Source organism: Syngnathoides biaculeatus, chromosome 5, assembly GCF_019802595.1.
Source record: "Syngnathoides biaculeatus isolate LvHL_M chromosome 5, ASM1980259v1, whole genome shotgun sequence".
NCBI classification, from domain to species: domain Eukaryota; kingdom Metazoa; phylum Chordata; class Actinopteri; order Syngnathiformes; family Syngnathidae; genus Syngnathoides; species Syngnathoides biaculeatus.
Window position 1 is genome coordinate 23,886,012 of NC_084644.1, and position 15,686 is coordinate 23,901,697.

General features: G+C 41.3%; 1 protein-coding gene across 2 annotated transcripts in view; it reads right to left on the reverse strand.

The window, feature by feature from the left end:
• Positions 1-3,230: 3,230 nt before the first annotated feature.
• LOC133500520 (trafficking kinesin-binding protein 1-like) overlaps positions 3,231-15,686 on the reverse strand; it is a 47,292-nt gene continuing 34,836 nt past the window's right edge. For both annotated transcript variants that reach the window (XM_061819287.1, XM_061819288.1), the window contains 6 exons: positions 14,740-14,816; positions 14,418-14,657; positions 13,723-14,051; positions 11,686-12,123; positions 9,843-9,945; positions 3,231-7,790 (listed from right to left, as the gene is read on the reverse strand). In XM_061819287.1, the coding sequence (XP_061675271.1) occupies positions 6,830-7,790; positions 9,843-9,945; positions 11,686-12,123; positions 13,723-14,051; positions 14,418-14,657; positions 14,740-14,816 (2,148 nt within the window). In that variant the 3' untranslated portion in view covers positions 3,231-6,829. The remainder of the gene's footprint in view (positions 7,791-9,842; positions 9,946-11,685; positions 12,124-13,722; positions 14,052-14,417; positions 14,658-14,739; positions 14,817-15,686) is intronic.

A 15,686-nucleotide genomic window follows, 5' to 3' on the forward strand; every position in this document is an offset into this window, starting at 1 on the left:
GCATGCCTGGATGTGGATTTAAAGCCACACCTCAAACCCTCTGCTTCCTTGTTTGAAATCATGAGAAAATCAAAAGAAATCGGCCAGGAAATCAGAGAAAGAAATTTGGTGTGTAGCTCATCCTTGGGTGCAATTTCCAGATGCTTGAAGGTGCCACTCTCATCCGTTCAAACAATTATACACACGTATAAATATCATGGGAATGTCCAGCCATAACACCAATTGGGAAGGAGACAGGCTCTGTGTCCCAGAGATGAATGTGTTTTACTCCGAAATGTGTGAATCACCCCAGAGCAAAAGCTGAAGACCTTGGGAAGATGCTGGATGAAGCTGGTAGGAGAGTGTCATTATCCACAGTGAAACAATTACTGCACATACATGGGCTGAAGGGCCAAAGACTGGGAATGAAGTCATTACACCGAAAGAAATAAAAAGACAGTTTGCAAAAAGACATCAACACAAATACCTTGATTTCTGGAGACATGTCCTCTGGTCTGATGACATTTAAGTCAGGCTGCATGGCCATCATGACCAATGTTAGATCTGGAAGATTAAGGGGTAAGGTTGTTGACCTGAGAACACCATACCAACTGTGAAACACAGCATCTTGTTGGTGGGGCTCTTTTGCTACAGCAGGAACTGGAGCGGTTCATAAAATAGACGGCATCATGAAGAAAGAATATTACATGGAGATACTAAGTCAACATCTCAAAGACATCAGCCACTAAGCTAAAACTTCGGCACAAGTGGTTTTTCGACAATGACAATAACTATACGCATACTGCCAAAATGATTAAAAAGTGGCTTGAGGATGACAAAGTCAATGTCTTGGAGTTGCCACTACAAAGCCCCGATCAGAATCCCATCAAAAATTTGTGGGCAGATCTCAAAAGGAGTGTGCGAGCAAGGGAACCGACAAATCCGATTCAGTTGCACCAGTTCTGTCATGGGGAATGGGCCAGGATTCCAGCACTGTTGGAAGTTTGTGGAATGTTATGCAAAATGTTTGACCCAAGTCATGCAGTTCAAAGGAAATACTACTTGATACTAAGGAAATGTATGTCAACATTTGACCTTGAAGGTCATATAAAATTCTCTAAAAATATTCTCATTATTGTGGGTTTTAACAAAATTAAATACATTTGGTGATCCTGAATATCCTGAAATTGGAGCGGTTTAGTTTGATTTTACTTCAAACAGTGGGTCTGTTTTTGCATAGTGTATGTAAACACATCGTTTCAACTGCGTGAGCTGCAAGTGGAACCTCGTAGTTTCAACATCATTTGTTCTTGTTCAACTTCCGAAACATTTGTTTGTATAGAAAATTATGTAAATGAGTTTGAGCCGTTCCCAAACTCCAAATAGTAAATTCCCATTTTAATTCAAATTTATATAAAAACATGTGCACCCTACATTTAAACAAAAATACTTAAACTTAAAGCAATTTAAATGCGTATAATTTACGTTTTTGGTGCCAATGCAATGGCTCATGAGGCAGTGAAGAGGTGTTATGAGGAGGGGGAGTTTTTTATGCTGATTTGTGCAACAACCGAGACGTGTGAACTCAGGTTCCACTGTGTGTGTGTCTGTACACACACACGCACACACACACACACACACACACACACACACACACACCACACACACACACACACATATATATATATATCACCGTACATACATACACACATTCATACACACTCCATTCTTTTCCAAAGACCCACATCTTTTGTTTTTCAGTCTTCATTTATTTTATTTTTTTTAAAACTAGAGTTCAGTTCTGTAAAATAGAACACTCAGTCACTGAAAATAGTTATATCTCATTAAAACAAAGTTATAAACTCATTTACACTTTTACATGGCATGAATAGATAAATACATTCAGAAAGTGCACAAATGCACTTAACATTGTTGCTTAATGTCATAACTTGAAAATAGGAAACTGACAGACTTCACAACATATTGCAGACTTAAAAATGAAAACAAAATAACACTGCCAAATGTGAAATTTTACAGGAGTAATAACATGACAACAATCACTGTGGATTGAGTCAAACAATATTTGGTTATGAGTCAGTATTTGAAAAGTATAAACTGTGCCTCTGCCCAAATAAGAATACATTTTTTTTTACCTTTATGAAGGGGGCATAAAATGTCAAAGCCATTCAGACATGAGTTGATTTTCTACTACACTAGCAGTATCCTCATGTCCTGTCATAACATTGCCATCCATGTTCAGAAAGGAACTGTGGGGTGCCTTGGATAAGTCAATCTTTTCATTTGTCTATACCACAGAATTCCCATGAACATTTTCCAAAACTGAAGTGACTCCATCTCAATCAAATTTACACATGTGTGATTAACAACTGGATAGATGCAATTACTGTTTCCATTTACCGGTCGATCTACATTCCTCCCCGCAACTATGGGCACGAGCTGTAGGTCGTGACCAGAAGAACAAGATCCCGGATACAAGCAGCTGAAATGCTTTTCCTCTACGGGGTATTCAGGCTCTCCCTTAGAGATAGGGTGAGAAGGTAGGCCATGTGGGAGGGGCTCGGAGTTGAGCCGCTGCCCCTCCGCATTGAGAGGAGCTAGATGACATTGCTAGGGCATCTGATCCGGATGTCTACCGGACACCAGGCACCTCTCACTGGGAAGAGACCCCAGGGACGACTCATGACACGCTGGAGAGACTACAGTCTCTCGGGTAGCCTGGGATGTATCGGGACCTTCACGGAAGAGTTGGATAAAGTGGCTGGGGAGAAGGAAGTCTGGGCCTCCCTGCTAAAGCACCTTTGTGACCTTTATGAAGGTTTATTTCAAAACTGTTTTATTTAAGCCCATCCTCTTTCCGTCTGCTGTTTTACAAATAACGTTTGATGCCGGTCAGAAGCAGAGAGGTTTGATTTAACTTCCTGCGTTGAAAGAGTAAGTACCACTGAACATTTATCAGAAGGTTGCAGAGGTTCTAAGGAGAAGCTGCATTAGGCTACAACAGTCAAAAAAGTGGGTGTACAAGATCAAAGGGGAAAATAAGGGGGTGCTTTGAGTGACTTCCATGACAACAACAGGAGCAAAGATGAGTCACCATTGTTAAAAATATATGGTGGTGGTTTCTGTTCCAAAGTGAGAAATTCAAGAATTTCAAAAATGGCTGATGGGAAAAGGAAAAGGTTAAACATTTTTTCTTAAACCTTCCGACAAGTGTTTAAAAAAAAAAAATAAAAAAAAAAAAAAAAAAAATCAAGTGCAATTGTTCATTAGGTTTTGACTTGCTCTCATACATTTATAAGTATGCTTTTTTTCCCCCCAATGGCAAACAAATGTTAATATGTGCAAAACATTTTTACGACAATGTGACAAGTATATACTAGCAACAACCATAGTGGCCTGAATAAAATACTGAATTAAAAAAAGGTACAATTCAACACACAGGGGCAGAGGCTTAACAAACCAATCCATCTCAACATCTTTGTCATATTTACAAGTTTATGGAGAATGAAGCCAAGCTACAATCAAACTGCAGACAAGTACTTTGATTGATGCTTGATCTGCTGGACGGTTAGTAGACTTAAACAGAACAACAACATTTTAGGATCCTAAACAACTCATTTGGCACTTTAATCTCATCGGTGCTACACATTAATTATATTCAGGCCAGTATGGACATTTACATCTTTCCTTTTACAGCTGGTGCAATTGTTTAAGTTCAGCGGATAAAAAGGGGAAAATGAAACAAAAATAAAAAGTTTGAGTTAGATTTGAGTGGCGGCTTTGTATTTGAATATCATATTGCACATACAGGTGCTGGTCATATAACTAGAATATACTGAACTGTCATTTCATTAAAAAGTGAATCTTGTATTACGTATACGTGCATTGCACACAGACTGACGTACAGTAATTCAAGTGCTCATTTATTTTCATGTTGATGAAAACTGAAAACTAAATTCCAAATTGAGAAACTCAGAAAATTACAACAATGTGGAGCGGTGCAATAATGAAGACATCTGGTGCCACACTCTAATGAGCTACTCATATCAAGACACCTGCAAAGGCCTTTAAATGGTCTCTCAGTCTGGTTCAGTGGATTACAAAATACAACCACGGACACTTATCACAAGGAGCCGATGCTGGCTGTTCACAGAGTTCTGTGTCCAAGCGTATTAATGGAGGCGAAGGGAAGGAAAAGATGTGGTAAATAATAAAAAAATAAAATAAAAACAACTGGACAAGCAAAAGGGATAACTGCACACTGGAGAGGATTGTGAAACAAAACCCATTCAAACGTGGGGTAGATTCACAAAGAGTGGACTGCAGCCAGTCAGTGGTTCAAGAATCACAATGCCCAGACGTACGCAAGCTGTCACATTCCTTGCATCAAGCCAGTCTTAAACAGGACAGCATCAGAAGTGTCTTGCCTGGGCTAAAGACAAAAAGGACTGAGTTGTCCAAAGTTTCGTTCTCTGAGGAAAGACAATTTTACATGTTCTTTGGAAATCAAGGTCCCAGAGTGTGTCGAAGGGAGGAAAGGCAATAGAGTGCACCTTGTTGAGGTAGAGTGTAAGGTTTCCACAGGAAACGATGGTTTGGGCTGCCATGACATGCCATGGTGTTGGTCCACTATGTTTCCTTACATCCAAGGTCAATGCAGCAGTCGAGCAGGATGTTTTAGAGCACTTTATGGAACCTGCTGCTGGAGAAATTTATGGAAATGCAGAATTCATTTTCCAAAAGGAATTGTCACCTCCACACAGTACCAAAGCTACCAGTACTTGGGTTAAGCACCATGTTATCCCATTTCTTAAGTGACCAGCAAGCCTGCCGGACTTCAACCCCATTAAAAAAAAATAAAAAAAAAAAGCTATCAGCTATTGTGAAGCGGAAGATGGTATAATACCCAACAATGCAGAATAATTGAAGGCCACTATCAGATTCCCCTGGAGTTCCTAAAGGCTTTGGATGTTGTGGTGCTATTCTGGTTGACATGCCTCTCCAACATCGCGTGGACATCAGGGACAGCGCCTCAGGATTGGCAGACTGGGATCCTCAAGGGTGCATGGGAGTCCGCCCAACCAGTCCACATGTTTTCTGGACTTGGAAAAGGCATTCAACCGTGTCCCTCGTGGAATCCTATGGGGGATTCTTGTAGAGTATGGGGTACTGAACCCCCTGATATGGGCTGATCGGTCCCTGTACGATCGGTGCAAGAGTTTGGTCCGCATTGCCGGCAATAAGTCGCACTCGTTTCCGGTGAAACTTGGACTCCATCAAGGCTTCCCTTTGTCACCGATTTTGTTTATAACTTTTATGGACAGAATTTGTAGGTGCAGCCGAGGCATAGAGGTTGTCTGGTATGGTGACCTCAGTATCGCATCTCTGCTCTTTGCAGATGATGTGGTTCTGTTGGCTTCATCAAAACATGATCTCCAACGGTCAAGTTTGCAGCCTTGTGTGAAACGGTTGAGATGAGAATAAGGAACTCCAAATCTGAGACCATGGTCCTCAGTCGGAAAAGGGTGGCCACCCTCTCCAGGTCAGAGATGAGATCCTGCCCCAAGTGGAGGAGTTCAAGTACCTTGGGGTCTCTTTCGCGAGTAAAGGAAGAATGGAGTGGGAGATCAACAGGTGGATTGGTGCAGCGTCTGCAGTGATGCGGACTTTGTATCGGGCCATTGTGGTAAAGAGGGAGCTCAGTCGAAAGGCGGAGCTCCCAATTGACCAGTCGATCTACATTCCTACCATCACCTAGCGGCAAGAGATGTGGGTCGTGATCGAAAGAACAAGATCCCGGATACAAGCAGCTGAAATGAGTTTCGTCCGCAGGGTGTCCGGCTCTCCCTTAGAGATAGGGTGAGAAGTTTGGCCATGCGGGAGGGGCTCAGTGTCGAGCCACTGGTCCTCCACATTGAGTGGATCCAGATGAGGTGGCTGGGGCATCTGATCTGGACGCCACTCGGACACATCACTGGTGAGGTGTTCCGGGAACGTCCCATCAGAAAGAGACTTCAGGAACGACCCACGATACAGTGGAGAGATGATGTCTCTTGGCTAGCCTTGGAATGTGTTGGGATCTCTTATGCAAGAGCTGGATGAAGTGGCTGGGGAAAGGGAAGCCTTGGTATCCCCGCTGAAGCTACTGCCCCTGCAACCCGACCTGGAAAAGCGGTAGAAGATGGATGGAGGGATATCAGACCAACCTAGGCTCTCATTAACACCTGAGCAGTGCCACAGACTGATCGACTCCGTGACACGCCACATTGCTACATTAATTCAGGCAAAATGAGCCGCAACTAAGTACTGAGTGCTCTATATTCTCATACTTATGTTCATACTTTTCAGGTGGTCAACATTCCTAGAAATATATAGTATTTATCTTGTTGTATGGCTCTTAAGTAGTAATCTAATTTTCTGGAATACTGAACTGGATTTTCACCGTTTGCCAGTTATAATTATCAAAATTAAAAGAAACCTTTGAAATATAACAGTCTGTGTCTAATGAATGTATATAATATACAATTTTTACTTTTTGAATGAAATTACTGAAATAACTTTTACATGAGACTCTACTTATATGACCAGCACCTGCATCGATGCACATGGGAAGGCAACATCCTTATGATAAAAAAAGACACAGGAAATGGCCCACACGATTTCATTCACCACAATTTCATATTGACACCAATTACTGTTGTTAAGGAAATGATTTCTCAGGGTAGTGTAGGCTTACAGAATGGACCTTACACTGTACATACTGTTGTAAGGTGCAGTATCTGATCTCAGATTTTATGAACAGATTTGCTATACTGTTTATGAAGAGATTTTATCACGACTCTCCTTTGCTACAAAGGTCTTGCAGCATTTTCTTGGATGTGGCTTGTGTCTGTTTTGTTGTCAGTGATGAGACAGTGTCCTGTGTCTTTGTTAAGGTGTGATTCGTTTGTGTTTGTTGTGTCTCGTGTACGTGCACTACTGGTTGCGTTGGTGGGACTTGCACTAAATGTGGTATGATGATGTCGGTAGTATGAGGACCTCCTGGATCTTTCATAGCCATACTGGCTCCTACCATAGCAGGATAGCTTCTATTCCTCCTCAGTCCTGTGTTCAGACCCAGAGCAGTGTTCCCGAAGCCAGTAGGGCAGAATGGAGCTATCAGACTACTCGCAGGTGCAATGGAAGCGGTGTGAGGTGGAAGGGTGTGGAAGCTTTTCAGTTTTTCCACGAGTTTCAGGTTTATCATTTCTGTTTGACTTTCTTTATCAGTCTGGCCACTTCGCTCCCTCTCTGCCTCACCTAGGACTTCCCTCAGGATGATGCGCGCCGGCTTAGAAGCTAGGAAAGAATCAAAACATAGTGGGTCATCATCTGAGGGACTGAACTGAAAATCTGGGCAGGCGGCGGCAGATTTAGTGCAAGAGCGGGGAGAATTTGGAGGAGTGGAAGGCTGGAGCAGGAAGAGGGTGTTAGGGCGTTTCATCATCAGTCTGCCATCATTCCACTCCACAGTGTCACTGGATGTTAGCTGTTCTCCTCTCACGGATCCTCGATCCCAGCTGCTCGGGTCATACACTGACGCAGAGATCCCGTGCTCCAGCAGGAGGCGTCCGAGCCCTAGCGAAGTGCTGGTGGTCTTGGTGGGGTCTCGAAGGTTGGTGGAGGATTCAGCCAGGGACTGGGACAAGGAGAGGCGGCGAGGTGTGCAGCAGGGGGTGTAAGAGGGTGTATGTGGAGCAGAGAAGACTACTGGAGTAGATGATGTACTGCTCTGACAAGAGGAGAGCGCTGAGCTGTAGTGAAGAATGACGGTGGAAGGGGGACAGGGATGGGTGTAGTAGAATGGATGCAGGGACAGAAACAAGCAATAACAAGATCAATATTTGATGGTTGAATAGAGGTAATGTCACTAAATATGAAATTAGTCACAGTATTAATCAAACTGTAACTTGTTAGTTAAACACAAACACTTCAACCTGCGAACGTTGAACATCTCAGTGTAAGATGATTGAGTTGACCCAGGTGTCAGTAGATGACTATTTCAGGCAGCCTCTCTTAATTCCTATCATCCTCCCTCACATTTTTTGGCAACTGAAGGAGTTTAACCACTTACGCTTACGAGGAAACAGAGTAAGTAGCTTGTAGAAAGTTCCATCCAGCTGAGCCATTGGTCTGCCTACTTCATAGCCTCTTGCAAAATAACCAAGGCACTAGAATGAGGACATCTTATGCTGCTTAGGCAGCGCCAGTCATGTAAAGGACTTCAGTCATTTTAGCCCAAGATTCCAGTATATTGACTGTATTCACTTTTTTTTTTTTTAATGGTTTAGATACTTTGGTTAAGCCAAAAGGGGATTGGCCAGAATTCCATTATTCATGCAGTATATTACACTCTGGCAAGTTAACAGATACATTTAGAAGAAGAACGATTCTGATTGCAAAGTAGCTAATGTTTCCTTATTTATCCTGCATTTTGCAAAGGCTTTAGTCATCACTGGCTTTGTTAATGAAAAGACATTTTTGCAGTCATTTTGACAGAACAAAATATTACAACAGATAAAGTAATACACAAAAGATACATGCATCAAGGATAAAGTTTACAATTACAATAGGTGAGGATCCAGATAAACGTGTGCAGACTGACATTTATGTCATTGTTTTATAAGATTCGAGAGCATCACTGGACATAATAACGCAGCGCCTTATTTTTACAATAATGTGATTGTTCACATCACCATGGTGGCTTTCTGTTAAAAGAATTCTCCCAGTATCCCAAGCACCATTTACAGTTGTTAAAATGTTGTTTTAAATCAGATGGTCTCTCAATCTCATTAATAGTTGGAATATTGTGAATGTTAATTTAACTTGTAGGCATTTATTTCTCTCTGCAGCTTTTGTTGTGTCTTAAGTAGTTTTTATTATCTTGCACGTGGAATGAACGCGTTATCTAGGCACATGAACTTTCTAGCTTTCAGCACATTGTTTGAGCCATGTTGGGCATGTGGGAGATGGAAAATACCTCCGTACAGTTGCTGTGTAATATACCTTATGAAAGATCTGGTGTGTGTGTTTCTTTCGGCTTATCCCTTTCGGGGTCGCCACAGCGTGTCATCTAAACCTTAGTATTAATAGTAAAACTCCAGTGTCAAAACCAGGGTGAATCAGAGGCTTACACACAATAAAAGGGTAGATGAATAACATTTTAAATGTGAACCTAAATATTTAAATATATAAATGACAGGATTTAAAGCTAATTCATGGTTTTTCAAAAACATATCTACTTGTATACCGCATCTCACTGTGAAAGGATTTACCATTTACTATACTTACGTATAATGTGCACTATTGGCTTTTGAAGATTTAAAAAAAAAAAGCACATTATACAACAGATTCTTGTATTTACTGTTTCCATCAATAACTAAAGGGCATTGTAGTTCAAATCACAACAGTTAGTGACTGCTTGGATGACATAAAACCATTTATGATTTGTTAGTTATCAAATTGTTGACAGGTAGCATGGGGAGGCAAAGTCAGATGTGCAGGTGTAACATGAATGTTTTACCTGTTGGATTTCAACATATTTTGAGGCCACAATCACACAGCAACATACAACCATGCCTTCCCTCACCCAACATGCAAACAAGCAGCTGCACTCATTGGTGCTGGTCTACGCCAGCCATGACAACCATATGATACAATTCCACTTCCTCTTCCTCAACACATGATCTGCCAGGACCAATAAAATCACAGTGAGAAGGTAAGCAAGATTGAAGGCTTTGGCAATAAGAGGTGCTAATAAGAGATCGATTACATCACACTTTCAAGTAATTTAGCTTTTGTTTTACCTTGTTGACATGGAGGTCTGCTGATCAGAAGGGTGGAGAATCCTGCAGGTGGTTAACGTGTAGGTGGAGCTAGTGTGGGACATACACTTGCCTGGGAAGTTAACTTAAGAGAAAAGAGGAAAGGAGGGGTCGGGGTGGAATCCAGGGGAAAGATGTTAGAATCAAAATTAAGAAACATAATTAGTGCAATCACCAAAATAGTACACAAAGTTGTGAGAAAGGCCCAACATTCACAATAGAAACCCAGAGCAAAAGCAGCAGCATCTTTGGAAAGTACTATTTTTAACATTTATCGTAGCGCTTTATACTTATACTTTCAAGTCATGTGTCCTGTCCTAAATGAAAATGAGATAAATTATTTGCAGCATACACTTCTGTGTACTGCCATTAATTAATGCAGAAAGAAAAGCCACAATGAGGAGAAAATAAATTACTATTATGGTGATCGGTTCGAGGAGATTAATCAACATTTGTTAAATTGTTTCTGTTTGGGAATTTTCCTCTGTGTGGGGTGAACAGTATTGTACAGTAATAAATTGGTTCCACTGTATTTGGATCAGGATCAAGCACTGTACTTGGGCTGTGAGGTAACCCACAGAGAAAATTACAAGGTCAACGCCAATATTACCCAGCAATGAGTGCCGTACTTTCATGTGACTTAGACAGCTGCTCTATAATGACACCTGATATATGAGCTCACATGACTATGAGCGGTGTCTGCGTACTGGGGACTTTACAGAGTCAATAGATACTAAGCTGCACTGTTCAAAAGCGAGCTGGACTGAAGTTAGTATGCTCAAACGACACCTTAAGAGTTTCATATTTGAGATACTTTTTGTTCCACCATTGAAAAGGATATAAACAAACTTTCACTGGTCACATCAGTCGGTCTACCTTCACAAATTAATGACATTTTGAGCTAGAAAAGCTGTGTGCTTTTCAAAGATAGTTCAGGTAAGAATAACTCAAAATGGGCATGTTGGTGGGCACTGGCATTGTCACCACAATGGAAAAGCATGGACTTTGACACAATTAAAGAATACAATAATTTCCCCCACAGGATTAATAATTATGAACCCTTCCAATTAAAATATAAACAGTGATGAAGTGAACCCCCATCACAACCAAAATAAAACAAACATTCTGTCAATCATGGGAATTATCATTTTTTTAATTTAAGTGAAATTTATTTACTTTGGCCATCTTTATGAATGTACACAAAATTTGATCCAATCCATCCATAATCCAGCTATTATAGGAGCATCTTATCCTCACAATACAAAAATATATTTAATATAGTTGACCGAAAAGCTTAGGGCTGAAGCGAAAAGCTTTTTAAAAGTTACATTTGCTATACAGCTCTGGTATTAGGCTTATTAGAGCCTAACAGTACACCCAATGCTGCAACCAGTGAGTACAGAGGCAAACTGGTTGAAACACAGTGTTCCCATGGCAAGAAAAAAAAGTGACGAATTAGGTCTTGAAGTGAATAAATATATTGTAAATTACAAAAATACAAGTACTGTTTTGATGGTGTTTGATGACAGCACACATCTGGACTGCAGGTGGGATGGAGAGATGTGCTGATGTATGCAGATGAGTGTGGCCATGCAAGACGGGGTGGAGTGTCACACTGAGATGTGGAGGTGTCCGTCGTTCCCTGAATGCTCCTTTCCTGACCATTAGACTACGCTCCCATCCCGACAACCCCATGCGCCAAGGTCCTTGGTGGGGAATGGAGGGTTGGGGTGGGGGTGGGGGGGACTCAGTTACACCAGCCTCAGGGTAGGGGTGGGGGGGCGGGGGGGGAGACTCAGTTACACCAGCTAAGAGGCTACCTCACCAGGCAAGTGGTCCGGTGTGCAGAGTTCTTTTAAGTCCACATGCCCGTTCATCTCAGACGAAGATAGTGTTGGGGAAGAGGTCGGTGGGCTCGCAGAAGGAATGACATCTTTTGCTTGAATTTTCTCTAGTGTCGCTTCCCTTTCTCCATGCAGTGTTTCTGATGGATTACTGGCATCAGTTTTGATAGTTTTACTGCGACAGACTGAAAGCGGAGAACTGCAGTACAAAGTGTCCAAAAAGCTCTCTCCTGACAAGCCTGCACAAGATTCGCTCAAGACTTCGTCCTCTTCTGGCTGGTCCAATTGCCAAGCATCCATTTCATCATGCTCGTGTGATAAAGTCCGAAAGCCCTTTGTGACTACACCAGGCCGATCATCCAGCAACGCACCCATATGAGGTTGAGCCAACTGTTGCCATGCATAGAGTGTCGCAGAACCTGGGGCAAAGAAAAGATAATAAAAAGTTATGACATTTGTAAACAAATATATACTTCAATTAATTTTCCCACCTGATCTCGTTTTTTGCTCAGCTTGTATTAAACAACTTACACCCATTTTTTTTTTTTAAAACAATGTGAAAAACACCAAATCTCCCAACATACTCTTATGAGTGTAAGAGTAACAACAATCATTGCTGCATGTTTATATCAATGCATAGTACAGCATATACTTTAAATTTTGGTGTATATTCCAAATATGAATGGAGATTCAATTTACATATAACATGGTTACACTAAATGTCATGCCATATTTATCTGTGTGAAAGTAGTTTTAAATATATCTACATCCAGGTACACAGTGAAGAACATATTCCATACCAGCAGACTGGTAGAGTATGTTTTTAAAAAAAAAAAAAATCTATCTATACACACACACACACACCACACACACACACACACACACACACACACACACACACAACACACACACACACCACACACACACACACACACACACATGGCTGTAATGAACACTTTGTACATGTAGCACAAACATACAAATTTAAAGGATGTCAGTATGCAAAACTTTAATGAAAAGAAAGTAAGGTGAGGAAAATTAGGAGAATTTTATTAATCTTTCACAAAAAACAATGGCATAACAGAAAAAGGAGGGCAAAAAAATGTTCAAAGGTGGACTGAAAAGGACAGCGTGCAAAGAAGGGAATTAATGTTATAAAAGACAATTTTCGAAAACTTATGGAAAGGCACATCAAATGCTAAATAAACAATTTGTACTCTTTATTCCCCTAAATGCGACTAGTAAATATCATTTGACCTTCACCCATCAACAAAGCATATGTTAAATCATTCAGTGCCTGCTCATTTTGGAGTATTGGTTTGATGAGAAATAAATGGTAAACACTAGATGGCACCAATCTACACAGTATGATTCTGAAAAAGCACTAGACTGCAATTTCAAAACATCTTTCAATTAGGTGTCTCCCTCCATTATTCATCAGACCATTTATTTTTCATGTAATTACCTTATTATATTTTAAGCCATTTAATCATATTTATCTTTGTGTAGCTTGATAGAGGAAAAACAAAACAAATAGCCAATATAAATTCAATAGAAAAACTCAATGTAGTCCATGCCTGTGTTTGGTGTTTTAAAATGTACAAAGTGCAAAATATAGTGTTAAGAAAATGTTCTTTAAATCCATTGAAAGGTAAAGATGACTGTGATTGCATGCTCATGTTTCAAAGCAACAGTTTAGTTGTGTGTGCCAGAGAAGTAGAAGGAATGCTGCAAATTCAAACTGCCTTCTTGTTCTGACACCTCCAGCAGACCGCCGACTACATTCAGGGGTCAAGGGTGAGACTGTGAGGCCAGATGGAGGCTGACCTGAACCACATTTGAGATCCATTGTAATTTCTGGGCACTTGTAAGGTGAAATCAGGTATTGATCATCTAACGGACTCTGAATTTGATTGCTTTTATTTTGTGACCAAGTTAGTTTGATGGGATCCCATGGAATTTTTGAGCATTTTCATTGTGTAAAGTGATCGGATTGTGACTCTGACAAGAATAATCACCTTCCAGCGGCTTGACAATCTGCAGCTTCTCAGGGAGGTAGGATCTGGCGGTGAACGAGTATCCCGACCACGCGCTTCCCAACGACGGATGTGAGCAGAGTGAGAACAGACTCTCTGATGGCGTTCCAAGGCCTCCACTACATTCACTACCTCCTTTCTCCTCTTCTTTGGCCAAGTAAGCCAACTTCCTCTCCCTCTCCTCTTCAAAGAAACGTTTTTCTGAGAGGTAATTGTCACGGCGTAGGGACAGACGCCGCAGGGCTCTCTCCAAATCCTGACTGCCAGGGGTGCCTGGAGCTCCCGGGGGCCACTTGTTCGAGTCCTCGGATCTGGACAAACAGACAGTGCCGTTGCAATCAATGAGGCTACTGATCACAATGACATAAGAGAGGTACATCAGTCATTACTAAATTAAAGTATGTAATAACATCTACGCTTACTTTTTCAGAGGATTTGTGGATTCCCTACCCCCCAAGTTCTGTCATAACTCAGAAAGAATGGATTTAAAAAAAGTTCCACATCATAGCAGCTTGTATACGATATTATTCCCCCCCCCCCCCCATTCACAACATTCTATATTGACCCTACCCTCTGAACATTGCAGCATCAACCCAAATACGACCTGAATGGTATGGATAAAAAAAATCCAAATAATGAGTAACTGAATCCTTTCCTACAAATGAAATACTTCGTACCCATTATCTGGTGTCTCCAGAATGCAGCTGCTTCTGTTGTCCATCATAATTCCACTTCCTGTTTCGCTGCCATACATAGAGTTGGAGCGAGGTGTGCCCACCCTGCTGGAGCGGCCCGAAGCGATGCATGATGACTGATTGGAACCCGGGATGTTGAGGGGCGAGGGGGCAAGCGACGAACGCTGCTGACGCATGAGGTTGAGGTTTTTCACAGTCTGGAACACACGTTTTGGCTGCAGTCTAATGTGAAAATCACACGGAAAAGTTGATAAAACAACCAATTATGGTTAGCATTTGAAGCAAAACAGGTTTCTAATTGTACCTTAGCTCCTCCACATCTGGGTCATCCATCTGTAGTTCTTTCCTCATGGTGCCCTCTATTTCAGCTGCCAGAGAGTCCTAGAACAAAAAAAAAAACAACAAAAAAAAATCAATGTGCTTAAAAAAAAAGACATGCATTGTATATTATGCTTTAAAGATCACATTAATAGAATATATATAATATAATACTGACATATAAAGCATGCTTTTTAGTATGATTTTAATGAAAAAAAGTGACGCAAAATGGACCCATCCATTTTTTCACCACACGTCACGATGATATCGTATATGGATTTTTGTAGCTCCCACCATGAAAATCCTCATGAACCATTCGTTTTGGAGAAGAAGCAGGAAGTGACATTTTTTTCCAGATTCCCACATTGGCAGCTTCATGTGTTTAACACCAGTTTTACAGGTGGGAAAGTAGCTGTTTATCCTGCGTGTTGGGCAAAATGCTGTCTCATTGTATTGCTGGATATTGCTCGAACACTCGGGAGGATGGATTTACCCTTCATAAGTTTCCAAAAGACCCGGTTCGTCGTGAAAAATGGATTGCACAGGTGCAAAGGACAAGAGCTTCTTGGGTTCCAAATGACAGGTAGGTGTGTATAGAGCTATTAAAAAAAATAATAGTTGGGGGGACGTAATCCTCTCAGAAGCAACAAAAGATCCGCGTCATAAGGCCATGGCCACCGGTGTTTAGCCCGGCATGGGTCCTCCCAAGTACGCTATCATGCTGTCAAACATACTGTTGTTAGTGAGAAGTGATCCGCATATCATCTAAATATGGCTCGAAACGATAGGGTATAACTGCCCAGATCACTTCATTTGATTGTGAGATGTTCTCTTCTTTGAAAAGAGCTTCCGAATCAGAAGGGGCGTCGGAAAATCTTTGTTGTTTCTCTCCCATAGCAGGTGGCAGAGTCTACTCAATGGCAACTGCCCCAG